A 17,235-nucleotide genomic window follows, 5' to 3' on the forward strand; every position below is an offset into this window, starting at 1 on the left:
TCCCTTCCTACACCTACACCTACACCTACACCTACACACAAACAGGTCTAAACAAATGCTGAGGAGGAGATAAGTATCTGTATCAAAGCTTGATTGTAATTCAGTAAATAAATAGAAACAAAAAATAAACCCAGGAAAAAGATTTTTATTTAAAAAGAAATCACATTTTTTAGAGATGATTCACAGCTTAGAAAACTGTCTGACTTTACACACTGCCCATAAAGCACAATAATACACAATAATAATAATGGATTATATTTATATTTTGGTTTATTACTGACGGCTCCCAAAGCGCTTTACATTGGATCCATTATTCATCCACTCCTCATTGACACCTGGTGATGGTAAGCTACATGTGTACCAGCAGCCTCTCCAACCACCACCAAAACATTCATACACCAGTAACACCGACACTGGAAACAAGGAGGGTGAAATGTCTTGCTCATGGACACAAAAACAGATTACTGGGATTTGAACAGCAAATTTCCAGTCACTGGACAACCTGATGTACCAGCTGAGCCACTGCAACCACATAACAATGTTAAAAAAAATACATCTGGATTACATTTCATCCCCATGACCTGCACAGCAAGCCCGTTATCTTGTTTATCTATTTATTTATTTTACTTTTTCCTCCTGACTGTCAATAACACTAACATATAAAATTAGTCCAAAACTCCTGAGTTAATATAAAAAAAGTGGAGACCAAGCTGTGTTTTATGAAGCTGCCGTTTTTATCCTTTCAAGGTAAAATCATAAAAAGCTGTTTTTAAGGCAGTGTTTCCTTCACAGTAACGTATTTCTGTGCATGTAAAAATAAGACAGTCTGACATGTTCATAGAACCCTTAATAAAAACAGCTCAGTCTTTCTCCACTGGATTCACAAGCTGATGCTTTGATCTCAGTTTTTGTCAAAGTTAAACTTTAAATAGTATATTTCCATCTCATTTTCTAATACATCTTATTAACTTGAATAATTACTGTAAACTAAACCAAATAAAGACCTTTTGTCCAATCTTAACATATAGTTTTACTATCCTGAACCTGATCAAGCATCAGGTCTAAGTTAAAGTTCCACTAGAAAACATAACAGTAGAAACCAGTAGCCATCCTGGAGTGTTTTTAAACTCAGACCTCATGATTGTAGGACGTGTGTGAGCTGCTTTATGAAGAAGCTGCTGTATGTTCACATGAGAAAGACATCAGAGACTTTGGTCTTGCCATCTAATACAGCTGTTTCTGGTATGGAGGACACTGTTCTTCAGGCTGGCTGATAACTCACTGGAAACATTAAATCAAGATTATTTTTACATGGATCTCACTGATAAGCACGAGATGTTTTTAGTGTTTTTTAGTAAACGTCCATTTACAGAACCAGCTGAGTATCTCTTAGTTTACTCCAGTCCACCAGTTTGTGGTAATAAACCTGTAAACTGGCTAATAATTAATAACTAGCAGACTGAGGAGGTAAACAGAGCAGAAATGTAAGAGAGGAATATCAGCTACTGTAGATGTTGTCTAACAAGATGGAACTATGTCAGTAACATGAAAGTGTTTTAGATTTAGTAAATATTATTATTAAAACAATGTTCAGAATTTGTGTTTAAATGTCAAAATGGGAAACACAAATGGTTTAATCACTGAAAGTCCCTACACAAAAAGCATGAAAATGTGGATTAAGAAGTGACAAGTAATGAAAAAAACCCAACTTTTTTCCACTAAGTGGCTGAGTAATGGATCACACGGATGTTTAAACGTCTTAGTTCGGATCATTTAAAGGCTCCTCTTCCTGGTTGTTGTCCTGCTGCCCGTCTTGTCCATCATGTGCACCTAAAACACAAAACAAAAGAAGTTATTTTCAGTAATCATTGCTTTTTTCTTTCATGTGCTTTGATAAAAAAAAGTTTAATTAATTAACAGCTTTACTTCTTGAAGGATCCACTATGATTTCATAACAAAGAAGAAGAAGCAGCGTTTTAAACATCAGCTGTTCTGTTGGTTCTGTGTAACAAAGCATCCAGCCAGTAAGTTGCTCCTTATGACTCAATGACTCACTGATCTGATCTGAGATTCTGGTTTCCAAAGAGCATTTCTTCCATCAGGAGGATTTTTAATCAGATCCACCTTATTATAAGTAAAACAAATAATGAAATTAAATCCCTCTTTTCCTTGTTTTTCTCACTTTTTCTGTTAGTGATAAATGAAACAGAAACAGCTGAGTTATTACCATGATCTTCTGTTGGCAACATCTCAATCCCTTCATGTGGTTCTGGGTCAGCCTGTGGATCAGCTTGCAGACTGTTTTGTCCAGCACATGAACCTAAACAACACACACAGAATAATTCATTTCTTAGTTTATCAACAATGTTAACATTAGTTAACCCTTTAAAAATGATATGATAAAGCATTAAAGGGTTAAACTCTGTTTTCATTGTAATTATCTGTTATCTGTATTCCCATTAGATTTTCAGGCTTTGTTTTTGAAAGGGGGACCCTCGTTTGGTTCTCTGGAATCATCGCCGAAATCAACAAACTAAAAAAATAGTCTGGTGAGTTAAAAGTACTTTGTTTAATTAAGTTATGAAGCTGGTTTGGAGACAGAGGGTTTGTCTGGGCTTGTGAGAGTCTGGACCGTGTAGGCGTACACAGTGTTAGCCGCAGGTTACAGGCCTGCAGCTGGTAATTCCTCTGTGTCCACAGAGGTCCCCCGGTGGAAAACGCCACCGGGTAAGAGTGGCCGGGTAAGCTAATTACTCGGAGTCCATGAAGACATTCTCGACTGTATTCAATACTTCTCCTGTAATAAACTTTTTATACCTTTACTTATTCCAGACTCTTGGTAATTTTTCTACAACAAGTGTGTCCAAACTTAATGTTTATATTTTCTGTAGATGAGAAATTAAACAGTTATTACCGTCTTGGTTTGGTACCGGGTCAGACCTGCGTTGTCTCGAATGTCTCCCTACAGTAAACAACAAACACAAAGACATTATTTCTCTATTCATCACATAATTTGACAATCTTGGTTTTCTGAGTTTGCATCTTTTGTCCACGTGTGAACTCAGTTTTGTGAAAGAAACTTTACAGAAAACAGCTTCCATGGTGAAGATTTTCAGATAATCCATCTGTCAGTGAAGGCGTCTCAGTACCAGTCTGCCAGGCTGCTGACAAAATCCTCCAAGTTTTCTCATGTGACTCCAGTCTTGATGCAGCTGCACTGGCTTCTGGTTTATTTCAGAGCAGTTTAAGACTTTTACTGATTCGGAGAGTTCTTCAAGGACAGACACCAGGTTATATCAGAGAGCTTCTGAAACCATGTCTCCCTGCCAGGTCCCTGAGGTCCTGTGACCAGGGTCTGCTGATGGTGCTCCATATTAAGCTGGAGACTAAAGGAGACGGAGTTTTCTGTTCAGTGGCCCCCAGACTCTGGAAGTTAATGACTTGAGACCTGAGGACTTTGTGGTCGGTTTTAAAAGCCAGTTAAAAACATTTTTTTAAAGCTGATTTGTCTTTTGCATCGTTGTCACTAAACACAGAAACACATCTGACTCCTTTAGTTTCTGTGGACATGCATTTTTTATAGATAATACCAGATGTTGTGATTTCTAGGGGAAAACCTCAGATTTGAAAAATCCTCATGTCCATGTGGACATAAGGTTAGTACAACTCTGCTTTAACTTGATCACTTCTACGTCTTGAAAAGATGAGACTTGAGCAGCAGATGCTGAGGTTGATCTGATACTCGGTTCATACGTGTTTTACTGAGATATAATATCAACAATAATACTTTTTATTCGGTACACATGACATGATTGTTGTCATCGTTGCAAAGTCGTCTCACTGACTGAGGACAATAAGAATCAGCTGGTGTGTATCAGATAGAAGAAGAACACACAGACAGCTGATGATGTGATTTATGATCACTGTGTTTATGATGAGAACCTCATTTTATGCTATAAATGATGTGACATGTGACACAGAGAAGATTCCTCCAGCCTGTTTACCAGGAATGATGAACTGCTTCCTGCCATATACGCTCCCTGATCCATCAGTTTCCTGGTAAAACCCAGAAAGACACTTTGTTTGACTTGAGACTCGTTCATGAAGGTTTTACTTGGTCATAACGAATCATTTTCTCCACAGAATAAAAAGGGAATCAAACATGTCTCAGATGAGTCTGACAGACAGAATAAGAAGAACTTCCTGTCTGCAGCGTGAAGTCGCAGCAGATCACCAAGTTATTTATGTTAAAACCTGAGATCAGCTGTTTGATGTGTAGATTTCTATCCTCTTCTTACCTGAACTGGTCTTATCTCTGATATTTAAAGGGATTTTATTTTAACACAATCATGCATCATGTCCTCTACGTGTTGTTTCGATTCCTTTCATACACTGAATAATAATAAATGGATTATGTTACGTTGTGACGTGGAAAATAAAGAAACGTGAGACAGAGAAGTTTCATCCTAGTGAGCGTCATCCGTTATCTCCTGTGTTAAACCGCGGCTGATGAAGAAGGCTGGGTTGGACAGTCAGCTGCAAACGTTTCCTTTTTACTCTTTTATATGTTGCTGCTCGTTTTCACAAAGGTGACATTATTGGTCTGAATCGATCAATTCATCAATCAAAGAAGGTTCCTTCTCTGTGTCAACAAGCCGTCACTCTCACAGTCGTGGGTCAGATTATTGATTGATTAGTGATTAGATCTTTGAATTTGTGTCCGAGTGTGAAAACAAAGTTTTGTGTTCTGTGTTTATTTTACATTTTACTAAATGAAAACTATCAGATTTTTCCAGTTAAACATTCGTCATTAATACAAGATTCATTTTATGTTTGTGACTCTTTTATTTAACGATGACTCAAAATTACAGATTAACTGATGTATAAACACGTGTGTGAAGTGGTTTCTTTATTGTAGAGAGCATTGTTTCACTTTAACACTTATTTTGTTTGTTTTTCTGCTACTACAACAAATCTTACTATTATCACTTCTTGTTAAAAGACTCTTGTGTTGAACTGATCTATTAAAACTTAATCTATAGAAACTAATGAACACATTTAATTCTGTTTAGCTTCATCTGAAAGTGTAGAAGGAAAGAATCTGCTGGAAATGAAAAGAGGAGAAATTTATGACTCACGTTTATAATAAACTAAACCAACAATGAGAACAAGAACAGCAGCAACAGGAAGACCAATGACAAGTCCTGCAAAACAGAGAAAAAATATTAGAAAACAACAAGTAAAAAAATGCCTTAATTCCAAATTGAAAATGTTAATAAAACAACAATAATATAAAAATAAAACTTTAACTCAGAATAATTATAATCTAATCAATAATATAACTGGAAGCCATTTTTACTCACTAAACTTGATTCCTGCTGGTGGAGAGAAAATATATTAAACTGTAAATATTATACTTTTTATTTTTCTGTTAACAAGTTGAGAGACATTTACCTTTCTGATTAGATGGGTCAGATGAAGGTGGAGTCTGAGTTGAATCCATATTATGGTGTCCTAGTTAAAGATAAAAATTGATTTATGAAAAGAAGAAAGAAAACCAAACACTTTACAAGGAAAACTGAATTAAAGACAAAACATTCAATCCCCCAAAACATAAAACAAAGTCAGAACTTAAACAAAGAGACAACCAGAAATAAAACCATGGCAGGTAAAAGTTGCTCAACACAATATTTTGTTGTCCTGGACCGAATTAAAAAGCCATGATGGTTTATAAAAGTTTTCATTTCTAATCTTCTTCATTCTGTTTTACAGTGAAACTACAAAATAAAAACATCAACTATGAAGTTCACAAAGATTTACTGCAGATTTTTTCAGTTCATTCTTTACTTTTCAAACATAAATCTGACCTTTCATGTTTGGATTTTCCTCCTTTAACTCTGTAAAAGAAAATAACAGGATTAAATATTCAGGTCATACATGTTTAAATACATGTTAACATGTTTCTCCACACAAAGAAAATATAAACTGTTTTTCAGTGTAAACATTTTATAAACACGTTTCTTTCTGTTAAAGTTAATCAGTACTCACCAACTTTCAGAACAATGTTTTCCTTTTTTCACCTGACAGTTGAGTTTAGGAACAAAACAGGTGTAATTTCCTGCATCTTCTTCAGAAACATTTCTCAGTTTGAGGGAAATGTTTCCATGAATCATTTCATCATAGAAGAGAGAAGTTCTGCCTTTAAACCTCTGATCTTCAATATCTGGAACGTCTTTCTGATCTCAATATCTGTGCACCGTAGTTTTGTTCCATCTCCACTCCACAGTCAGAGATGTTACATCAAACGGAGGTTCCAGGTAGCATGGTAGAACCACATCCTGACCCGACTCTGCTGTAACTGGATCAGGTGAGACGATCACTTCAAACTCCTCTGGAAAAACAAACACTTAGATGAGAACTTTGTTTCCTAAAACCATTAAAGTCAAAGATGACTGAGCAGCTGCTGCTTCATCAGAACGAATAACGGGTTAGTGCACATTATTTTTGTGTAATTAAAAACTGTATTCAAGGTTCATAAGTTTTCTTCTTCCTTCAGCAGCAGTATTGCACCCCATGCGGGAGACCAGAGTTTGATTGTCCAGGGGACGAATATTAATACCCTCCAGTTGAGTCCTTAAGAAAGACCCTTAACGATACTGCTTGACCAGTGTAAGTCGCTTTGGATAAAAGCGTCTGCTGAATGACTGTAACGATGTAATAATGACAAGAAGTGAACTCTGGTCTGCTTGAACATCTGGGGTCTCAGTTCAGTTGTAAGTGAATCCTGTTGCATCTGACTGACCATCCCCTGAAACCAAACAGAGGAAGTGATGTGGAGCGTGTCATAGAGCAGCATGCTGGTTAACTCGCTGCCTCTCCTGCTGCTCATACTGGGCAGATTCTGGTGAAACTGCTTTAGGTGTGAAAACTAAAGTAAAACCAGAAAGTTAAAACTGTCTGGTTTCAGTCCTGGCAAATCAATGAGCCAAATTTTCTTATTTTTCCTTATTAGTCAGTGTTCACGTTTATTTTCCTCTGGTGAGTTTTTGTTGTAACTGTGTGATGTAGTTCAGGTTAAGGATGGACAGATTAAACAATCTGAGTTAGTGGTCTGAGACAGAAGTTTGCGAAGTGACAGCATTTAGGGAGTACAGACCTCCACCAAACCACTGATTTTTTTTTTTTTTTTTTTAATGATTATGAGCATTATTTCAGAGTTAGAAGCCCTAATTATCCCGGTCTCTCCATAGCTTATTCAGAACTCTGCTGCTCGAGTCCTCACTAAGACCAAGAAAGTGGACCACATCAGTCCAGCTCTGAGGTCTTTACACTGGCTGCCTGTTTGTCAGAGAATAGATTTTAAAGTTCTGCTGCTGGTCTATAAAGTTCTGAATGGTTTAGGACCAAAATACATCAGTGACCTCTTGACCCAGTATGAACCTACCAGAACCCTCAGGTCATCTGGTTCCAGTTTCTTATCAGTTCCCAGAGTCAGAACCAGACATGGAGAAGCTGCATTCAGGTTCAATGCTCCACAAGCTGGAACAAACTCCCAGAAAGTTTTAGATCAGCTGAAACACTCAGTTTATTTAAATCCAGGTTAAAGACCCACCTGTTCTCTGCTGCAATTCAATTGATTTTATTTAGAGTCCAAATCTCAAACTGTTCCTTTGAAGCTTTAATTTTCGAACTTGATCATGTTTTAATACTGTTTTTATCCAGTGTTTTTTCTTTTTCCCTTTTCTTTCATTTTTTTTATGTTAAATTATTAATTAAGGTAAACTTTTTATTTTCTGTAAAGCTCTTTGAATCACCCTGTCGTTAAATTGTGCTACAGCTAAACTTACTTTGCCTTTAATTTGCTTAATGAGTCTGCAGTTAGAGTCTTTGCAGACCCGAATGAGCTGTGGCACCTGACTGATCTATAGAAAGTAATGGAAAGGATTATAAATTCCTTGAAGGTAATTCATCTTCAGTCAGGTGGGACTAAAATTTGGAGCAAACAGTGTAAAAGTTGTAAAAGGCAAAGATGTTAAACTTGTGACTGAACGGTAAAAAACTGTCTGAATGAAACTAGATATGCATCCAGGAGGTTTAGTTCAATTTATTTGCATCATACGAAGTTACAACAAAGTCACTGTAGTTTAGTTATAATCCAGTTTTTTTCTCTATTTATATGACTGTGTTCACATAGTCTAATTCATATAAATATAATAACCTATCAATGGAAACCAGCATATTTCATTTAATATTCTCTTTGATTCAATCCCCCACTGTGAGTGTGCAGGAGGAGACAGTGGAGTACGAACTCAGTTCAACAGGAAGGAAAACCTCCAGGTCGAGCGGCCATTTTTATCACCCTGTCATTGATTTCTGCTCTACAAATACATTTGCCTAGTAAACAATCCTTTAAAATATTCCTGGATACAGGCAGTGATCCAGATCACCCTCAAAATCTAATAACCTGTTCCTTATCCCATTTCAGAGATTTCATCAAAATTTGTCCACAACCTTTCGAGTTATGTTGCTACCAGTCAGACAGATGGACAAATAAACAAATCAACATTCCTGGATATATGACCTCTGCCTTGGCGAAGGTAAATACAGGCAGAGACCAAAACAAAATTTCCTAAATAAATGTTTTTTATAAGTAAAGAATGAGATTAGAAACAAATGTAATGAAAAAAGCATTTTTTGCTTATGATTCAGTGTTTTATTAGGCATACTAGTCATTTGTACCATATTAAATTGCATCTTCTTTTGAAGTTTGATTTATTGGTTTGCTTTATAGAAAGCAATCAAGGATCAATTACATCCTTCACAGGGAAAGAGAGAGAACAAAATAATTGTGATGTTATTTAGAAACCACGTGTGAGCTTGTAAATTCTTTGTATTATGTTAAATTGTGATGAATCGCATCATGAATCTTATCGAACCAAATCACATTATATAAAGTCAAATTGTTGTCAAATCCTTAATGAGTGGCGTCCCTGTGATTTCATACAGCCACTTTTGTGAAGAGTGCATTGTTCCAACCTGCACCAGGGTCAGTTATCACAATGACAAGCCCCAGGTCACAGCCAAACTCAGACAGATCAGGAAGGAGAAAAAACGGCTTTCAAAAGTGGAGACAGGGACTGCTACAAAGAGGCAAAATACCGGTTTAGCGAGGAAGTGAGGAGTGCTAAATCTGCATATTTACACAGACTTCAGCAGCAGTTCTCTGACAACGACTCTGCTTCTGTGTGGAAAGGTCTAAAGACAAATTACCAACTACAGGCCCTTAAAGCTATGAATAATCTCAGCCTCGCCTTGAGCCTCAATTCTTTTTATGCTCGCTTCGACACCTCCTCTGGCACCCCAAACACTCCTGCTCGCCCCAACACCTCCACTGATCCCATCAAGGACTACAGCACCCCCTCCTCCCCCTGCATTACACTGGCCACTTCATCAAAGGCAGGCCCCTCTCCTCCCCCTCCTCCCCCTCCCTTGCCATCTCCATCAGTAAACAGGACGTGCACATACATACCGACACTTTTAACACCTCTCTCATGTCATATGACTAATAAGCCCGATTGAAACTAGACTAAAACTGAGACTAAATTTAAAAAATGGCTGATAAAAATAACACTAGTGTGCCCTTAGAGCCTTATTTTAAAGTCTTCATTATCATTTATTTTATTTCTCGTACAAGTCTATGTTCCATGTTGCACCACTGCACCAAGAAAGTTTCCTAAATTTATTGTATTCTATTCTAATCTAGTCTCAGTGGTGGGGATTCACATCCCTTGTCCAGGTGCTTTCGTCCGCTTGAGTAATGTGCATACTAGTGAAAGCAAACCAAACAAAGATAAGAAGTTTTTATAGTCCTCCGGACTATCCTGGTGTAATTTTGCCCTCATCTCCTTTGCAGCAGCAGCTCTTTCTAACAACCCTCTAAAGGCAGAATTATGCTCGCACAGCCAGGGCCGGATTTAGGAGGATGTGGGCCCCTGGGCTTGAGCCAATGTGCGGGCCCTACTTAATCATAGTAATCCATCTGTACACACACATACATACATACAAACACATACACACACAAACACACACACACAGACACATTATATATATATATATATATATATATATATATATATATATATATATATATATATATTTACAGTATATAGATATATACATATAGATATTTGTATCTGTAGATTGAGAGAGAGATTACAAGCAGGAAAATTACCGGAAAAAAAAGTTTTCACCTTTTACAACTTTAATAAGCTGCTTGTCACAAACTACAATCAACCCTGAACTGGTTTCCATAAAGACAAAAGCAAAAGGCTCCATACCAGAATATGCTCTCACAACATCGCAACATAAAATCCTTGAATGTCTGTTGTTGCATAGACTTCAAACACAAACTATAAAACATTAAGTGCAAGAAAATGCATCTCTCAAATATACTTTTACAAAGCTGTCTGAACAAGCAATACATACAAATAACCAAGCATTGTGAGTCCTTCAAGTGGAAATAAATGTATCAAAACTCAAAATCAGTCTTTAGTTTCAAATGTCCAAAAAATGCTTTCCTGACAGTCAGAGAGCACATGGACATAAACAAATATAGGCTAATGTTCCTGTGGGGAAAAAAAGAGATCAGAAAATACTGCAATTTTGAAAGTTTAAAAGGACAACTCGAACCAATGACATTAAACCCTTTAGGTAATGAGTCAAATGGTTAGAATATGGATAAGCCTTAAAGGCATTAGTTTGACATGAACCTTGTAAAGTTGCCAACTTTTCTGGATCTGCATGCGGTGAAGTCCCGTCTGGGGCCTCTGATTGCGCAGGCGTCAGATCAGCCACTTCTGGCGGGACCGTCGCGCCGGTGTTAGCATCAAAACTAACATTTTCAGAAGCGGAGAGGAACGAAGGTTCTGTTCCATCTCCGCTTTGACGTTTAAAAAAGCCTGTCAGCTTGGGCATTTTCTTTATCGCCTCTTTGTCACGACCCTCTTTTTCTTTCTTTTTCTTTCTTTTCTGCGCTCCACTCTCATATTTTCTGTTGTCCGCCATCGTGTTCTCTGATGCTCCACCTAATGCGTAAGATGCGTCAAACTTAGACCAATAACAATAAAGCATTATTGATTGACGTTTGCCAAAGCAAATGAGAACAACGTCAAATTCCTCTCTGATAAAATTAAGGAATCCTCACACCATTCATTCACAAAAATACAAAACAGCATTTGGGGCCCTCGAAGCACCGGGGCCCCGGGCTGGAGCCCTGGTAAGCCCCTCCCAAAGTCCGGGCTTGCGCACAGCATCTGCATAGCTCGATGCGCACCTCTTCCAGATCTGACTTGCACCCCTGCTACGTACAAGGTTGCGTGGAGGTACTCCGTTTGGTGATTGGTCAGTTTGCGATCACGTGTTGCCGGATATCTGGCTCTTCTTGCTGAATTTGTGTGGTAACCACCGTTTTTAAAAACAATAACCATTTGATGAGAGACTGATCCAAAATATTTATTCATTTTCTTCCACAAGCTAATAAAGACACTGAACCATACTGGACGCCATTGTTGTTTTAAAGCAGAAAATCAGCTGAGGCCACACTCGGATCGCCGTGTTGGGTGCATCGTTGTAAACAGCTGTGCATCGTCTTTGCCTGTGTTATAATCTTGTCTAAAAGACTGCCATACCAAGTCACACAATAAGAAAGGTAGAAAAGTGGGCCACAACGTTAGATTTAGGGGTCGGCAAATTAGGTCACGTGTCTGACACACACCGATACCTACTGGACTGAAGTGAACCATCAAATAACTCCGACTCGGTGAGTTTACTTGCTTATACCACTCCTGCTGCCACCTTCAGGTTAGGTTACCAAATCGACGCGCACCCTCATATGCTCGAGTGCAAGAGCAAACTCGCCGGCATCATTTATTCCGTAGCCACGCGACCATAATTCCGCCTTAACACTGTCATGCTCCAACCTGAGCTTACCAGGACGTCGTTACTCTGACTTACAGCTTAAATATTACACTTTGCTGCTGTAGCAATGACATTCAGTTACTGATGCAAGATGATCGTGTAGAAAGAATGAGGTGTGATGATGTACATTTCCATTTTTAATATTTGGAAACTTACTGACAATGAGACCAACGTAACAACTCTTCTCCACTGAGCCGACCTGAAAGGAGCACTTGTATCTTCCAGAGTCGGAGAGTTTTAAAGAGGAAAGTTGGAGTGACAGATTTCCTTTATGGAGACCTTCAGAGAACAGAAGCGTGCGTCCTTCAAACCTCTCCATTTGTTCTCCAGGATCGTCTTTTCCACCTTTACGAATATGTACAACATCACCCTGCTGAGTCCATTTCACTGTGTTGTCTGTTGCGTCCTGCTGGGGCTCGAGGTGACACTGTAGAACGATGCTGGAGCTGCAGAATGATACTAACAGCTCAGAGGAGCAAAATATCTCAGTTTCAGCTGCAGAAAGAAAACAAATATTTACAAATTAGACAAACCTCCGTCCAGCACTCCACAACACATCTAAAAACCACTTATTAAGACTTTCTTCATTGTAGTTTTTTTTTAATAACATCATTAAATAATCAAAGAAAAAAAACCTGAATAAGTTGGTCAGTTTTTGTTGTTATTATTGCTGTTTTGTACTGCATATCACATTGATACAGCAAATTATGATAAAAAAAACTTTAGCTATAGCATGATAATTATAATGATAATAATAATAATAATAATAATAATAATAATAATAATAATAATAATAACAAAAAGAAGAAGAAGAAGAAGAAGCTCAGGTTTATTTCCCTTTCCTCTTTTTACTTAAAAAAATGGTCTTTTTTTAAAGGAAAAATGGACAATAAATGTGTAACCACATTCCTCCTCTCAGCTGTTTTATCTCTGTGTCTGTGTCTTTATTTATTACAAGCAGGCCCGTCAGACCACTTAGGAACTTTACCCGCTCGTCCCGTGGGCCAGTCGACTGATGAGCCCGATGACCAGTTCCTGGATGATTCTGTTATAATGCACCCTGGAATCAGACTGGACTCCGTCTTTGTTCCAAAAATATTATTTTAGGATTAGCGCATTAATTAGTAATATAGCCTTTATTATTATTATTATTATTATTATTATTATTATTAGTAGTAGTAGTAGTAGTAGTAGTAGTAGTAGTACTCTGCGTGCGTTATTCAACAATTAAATTCATCGCGCTATAAAGGTAATAAGATTGATTTCTTTTCATTTCCTTTAAAAGACAGCAACATGCTTTTATATCTTTAATCATGTGACAAATAAAAACACTTCCTGGAAAAAACCTCTTCACACAAGGAGGAGTCAGGAGATTTCGACATGCTGGGAAATTCTAAACCAGTTAATCTGGTTACAGAACAACTTTTACAGCATCTGCAGCAGTTTGAGAAAATAAAGTTATAACTTGAATATTTAATATTTTCTACTTGCTGCTGAGACTTTAGCGAAAAGCTTAATTATTGAATGATTAACCAAAAAATCCAAAAACTAAATAAGTTCGTCCCTGTCTCTGATGATCCACTTTATTAAAACACAGCTTCACTTTAAAATATTTACGTATTATTTATTTAGTCCTTGTGACGTGGCCAGAACGAAAGATGATGAAGAAGATGACATTAAAAAAGAAAAGACTACTTAGGTCTAACAGGGAGATATTTTCTAACTTACCTGTAACTTGTTCCGTGACTGACAGCAGACTGTAGCATCCAGTCCAAAAAAGCAGCTTAAACATCATCATTTCTAACCGCTAAAAGAGCAGATTTCATCCGCTGTTCAACAAAGAAACGCAGTCCAGCAGTTTTCACACCGTCCGACACCGAGAACAGTTTCTGAATGGTATCTTACTTTCACTTTTGACTTTGACTTTTTTTTTTTTTACTTTTCTATTGTCACCACTTTGGCAAAGTAAAATTTTACCACCACATCATTAAAACGTTGTGATGATAAATCTGACGGAGCGTTTTCTAACGTGTGTTCTGTACAAATGCATCTGTATCATCCTTCCTTGTTTCTGCTTAGATAAACTTATGTTTTTATACTTATAAACTTATATTTTTATACTTTTCTATTTTTATATTCATATGTGTCTTACTGTGTGCCTTAAGCCAAGAGCTGCTGAACAAAATGTCATTGTGCCTTGTATAATGACAATAAAGATTTTTGATTCTTGGAGATTATAGTCTATGTTAAATTACATCATAATTTTTTGTCCGTGTGTTTCAGTTGTACAGAAATGTAGGAATTTCCGAGCTCCAAGTCAGAATTTTAATCAGAACCCCCCTGTGAAGTTGCATCTCTCGGAAAGTCGGATTAATTTCACTAACCCAACATAGAAATCATGCTATCTGTTGCTTACGTAAACAGTTTTTACATGTTTTGTTGTACGTCTCTAAGGCTGGGAAACGCTGGGGACTCTGAACCTTGGGATCATGTTGACCTGACTTCAACTTCCGACACACCGTCCAGGTGAACAAACCATAAAGCAAACTCACACTCCCCAGGGTCCTAAAGAGAGTCAAATGTGCGCCTGTGGCTGTTGCAGCCGCTGTATAAATACAGATGTGTCCCAACCAAGCAGCAACCTCCGGCAGTTTATTATTATTATTATTATTATTATTATTATTATTATTATTATTATTATTACTATTATTATTATTATTATTATTATTACCATATTGTAGGAGCCATTTTAAGCACTTGTATTCGTTTGGGCACTAGGTGGCAGCATTGGGTGATCTATGCCTCTGCTTATTTAAGTGGGAACCTTTCTGCAGGTGACGGGTGTTGTTGGTGGGAAGGTGAACACAGTTTTTGACCGTTCATTGTTCATTGATTCTTCACTCAATTCTTACACCTAATGTTGGACAGAAAATGAAACACGTTGCTGTTTGGATAAGCCACACTCGTGCATTGGGAAAGAGCGGTGAGCCCCACAATTTATGGATTTATAGGCAAAGGTGCTACAGTGTTTGAGCTAATGCAATGCTCACTGATTTTATATTCATGTTTAATGTTACAAATGTTCAGTCTTTGCAGCACTTATTCACTTCAGTGATATTTTTCAGTATTTGCTGAATTCAAATTACCACTTCTTGACACTTTAATGTTGCATATTTACAGTTAAGTAATATTACAGTAACGGTGGGAACCCTGGTCCTCAAGGACCACAGTCCTGCAGGTTTTAGATGTTTCTATGCTCCACCACACCTGATTTGAATAAAATGAATTACAGTTTTTCATGTTCTGCACAGTGCCTCATTGATTTAAATCACGTGTTCTAGAGAAGGGAAACATGAAAAACTTGGAGATGAGAGATAAAGTTCCCTATCACTGGCTTACACAAGAGTTACACACTTTTCTTCTTATTGAATACAATTTCCTGAATAGTGTGATTCAGAGTTTTTCCCTTGTTACCATGATTTTCAAGTGAGTTAACTGCAACAACCAGTTCTTGTAAGTCATGATTATTAAGGAGGCAAAATGAGTTCTGCACCTGCTGAGTTGGTACATAGTCCAGTGTTTCCTCAGCTACAGCTTCTGGGCAGTTTAATAACAGATGTCTGTCTTGGTTGAAAAGCTGATCAGAAGTTTTGTTACTCTGTTGAAATGGAATGATTATTAAATGCAGTTTTAAACTCATATAAGGTGTGATTGATCCTGGGAATGCACATATAATGAAGGCAAAATAAATCTGATTCGTTGTCTACATCTAAGGCCTCCATGGACTCAAGCTCATAAAATATGGGGGCAAAGACATCACAAAAGTTTCTGTTCAAGGCCCGACTGAATCTCTCAATGCGCTGGTTATGCACTGAGCTTCCAGCCAGAATTTTCTCCTGTGTGCACTCTCTTGTCTCCACATAGTAACACATTCTCACCTCCATAATCAGTTCTGATATGAAAAGGCTGCCCAACGTCACTGTAGTGAAAAGGCCCGTTGCAGGTTCAGGACTATTGCTGGAACACCAGAGAAAAATTCTGATTCTGCTGTAACCATCTATTGCACTGTGTACACCTGATTTCCATCGGATCAGTTTGTGTTTGCCTTCGGTGTGCCATAGGGAAAGGCACAGTGTACACCCTCCTCTGTATTGTTGTTGCCCTTCTGGACTCAACACCAGCACCATCAACACTTTTAATCAAGTCTCTGAGACAGCGTCTTTGGACGATGATGTTTCTGGTACGCAAATGTTCATTTAGCATAACTTCTTCTACATGAGGATGTTCACACACAGTAAAATGAGACCAACAGAATATTTATAATTTAGTGCTCTGTTGTGTCCTATGGCTGAAATATCATAAAACCTCCAAATGACCACTCACAATGAACAAATGTTTTTTGTTACAATCATATTTTAAATGTCACATCCCAAGTTAATTTATTTGAACTCTATTTGCCATAATTAGTAAATAAAGATAGCTTTAGCAAGAACTGTTTCATCAGTTCACCAGTTTCATTTAGATATCAACAACAAACTCATAAATACTAAAGTCTGTGCAGCCAACATCCCCCACAAACTCTCCACAAACAACAGAAACATGGTGGAACATGTACAGTAAATAGTTATGTACACATCTGCAAAGATTATGACTTATCATTTATTGTCAAGTCCTTGTAACTTCTAACTCTACATTTCCTCATTCCTAATTAGGAAATAACATCATTTCAACACTCAAAATAATGTAAAGAAAAACAACTTAATAGTTTGCTTCTGAACAGACTATTATTAGTCGAGTAAATAGAAATAATTTTGTCTGGTAGTCTGGTAATGCATTCCACGCTACCATTGCTCTGTGATTCATTGTCTTCTGTTTTAACTTAGTTCTACATTTAGGCAACAGAAACGATCTGCTGACATCTGCTTCGTTAAATGATAGCGTGTGTCTGAGAAGAACGATAATCTCTTGTACAATGGTTCTGGAGTCTGGTCATAACTACTTTTTTATTGAACATATCAGTAAACATTGCATCCTGCATTCTACACTCAACCATGATAGATGATGATTTATTACACTGACACTGGTCTGGTAAAGACATTGAAGAACTAGTTGAGCAGCTTTGTTCTGAGCTACTTGCAGCCTGGCCATGTTTAGTTGTACTGGTCCAAATCACAGAGCAACCATCTAATTATGACAAGACTAATGCATGTATCACTTGTTTAATTAAATAATTTCCTGTAGTATTTAATCACAGCCTTA

General features: G+C 37.5%; 3 protein-coding genes across 6 annotated transcripts in view; 1 reads left to right on the top strand and 2 right to left on the bottom strand.

Annotated features, from left to right (window-relative positions):
* LOC121640163 (CD276 antigen homolog) overlaps positions 1-17,235 on the top strand; it is a 223,305-nt gene that overhangs the window by 106,779 nt on the left and 99,291 nt on the right. The gene's annotated exons all lie outside the window — the stretch shown is intronic.
* LOC121640153 (CD276 antigen homolog) overlaps positions 126-17,235 on the bottom strand; it is a 167,487-nt gene continuing 150,377 nt past the window's right edge. The window contains exons 8-11 of the mRNA XM_041985838.1: positions 5,139-5,204; positions 2,915-2,962; positions 2,228-2,320; positions 126-1,830 (exon numbers count right to left, since the gene is read on the bottom strand). Coding sequence (XP_041841772.1) covers positions 1,760-1,830; positions 2,228-2,320; positions 2,915-2,962; positions 5,139-5,204 — 278 coding nt within the window. The 3' untranslated portion in view covers positions 126-1,759. The remainder of the gene's footprint in view (positions 1,831-2,227; positions 2,321-2,914; positions 2,963-5,138; positions 5,205-17,235) is intronic.
* On the bottom strand, positions 6,109-13,862 carry LOC121640187 (butyrophilin subfamily 2 member A2-like). 3 transcript variants are annotated; one of them, XM_041985903.1, is made up of 4 exons: positions 13,705-13,862; positions 12,137-12,471; positions 11,973-11,978; positions 6,109-6,389 (listed from the first exon to the last, which is right to left on the bottom strand). In XM_041985903.1, the coding sequence occupies exons 1-4, from the start codon at positions 13,772-13,774 to the stop codon at positions 6,243-6,245; spliced, it is 558 nt and encodes a 185-aa protein (XP_041841837.1). In that variant the 5' UTR covers positions 13,775-13,862; the 3' UTR covers positions 6,109-6,242. The 3 variants fall into 3 exon arrangements, with proteins under 3 accessions (XP_041841837.1, XP_041841836.1, XP_041841838.1); XM_041985902.1 differs by lacking the exon at positions 11,973-11,978 and adding an exon at positions 11,839-11,843 and having other exon boundaries at positions 6,109-6,386; positions 12,133-12,471; XM_041985904.1 differs by lacking the exon at positions 11,973-11,978 and having other exon boundaries at positions 6,109-6,391; positions 12,133-12,471.

This window comes from Melanotaenia boesemani, chromosome 5 (genome assembly GCF_017639745.1).
Source record: "Melanotaenia boesemani isolate fMelBoe1 chromosome 5, fMelBoe1.pri, whole genome shotgun sequence".
NCBI classification, from domain to species: Eukaryota; Metazoa; Chordata; class Actinopteri; order Atheriniformes; family Melanotaeniidae; genus Melanotaenia; species Melanotaenia boesemani.

Excerpts from the sequence above, each read along its gene's own strand:
- LOC121640187 (XM_041985903.1), bottom strand. The coding sequence starts at position 13,774 with ATGATGATGTTTAAGCTGCTTTTTTGGACTGGATGCTACAGTCTGCTG. Across the intron at positions 12,472-13,704 it reads AGTCACGGAACAAGTTACAG|CTGAAACTGAGATATTTTGC; the intron begins GTAAGTTAGAAA and ends TTCTTTCTGCAG.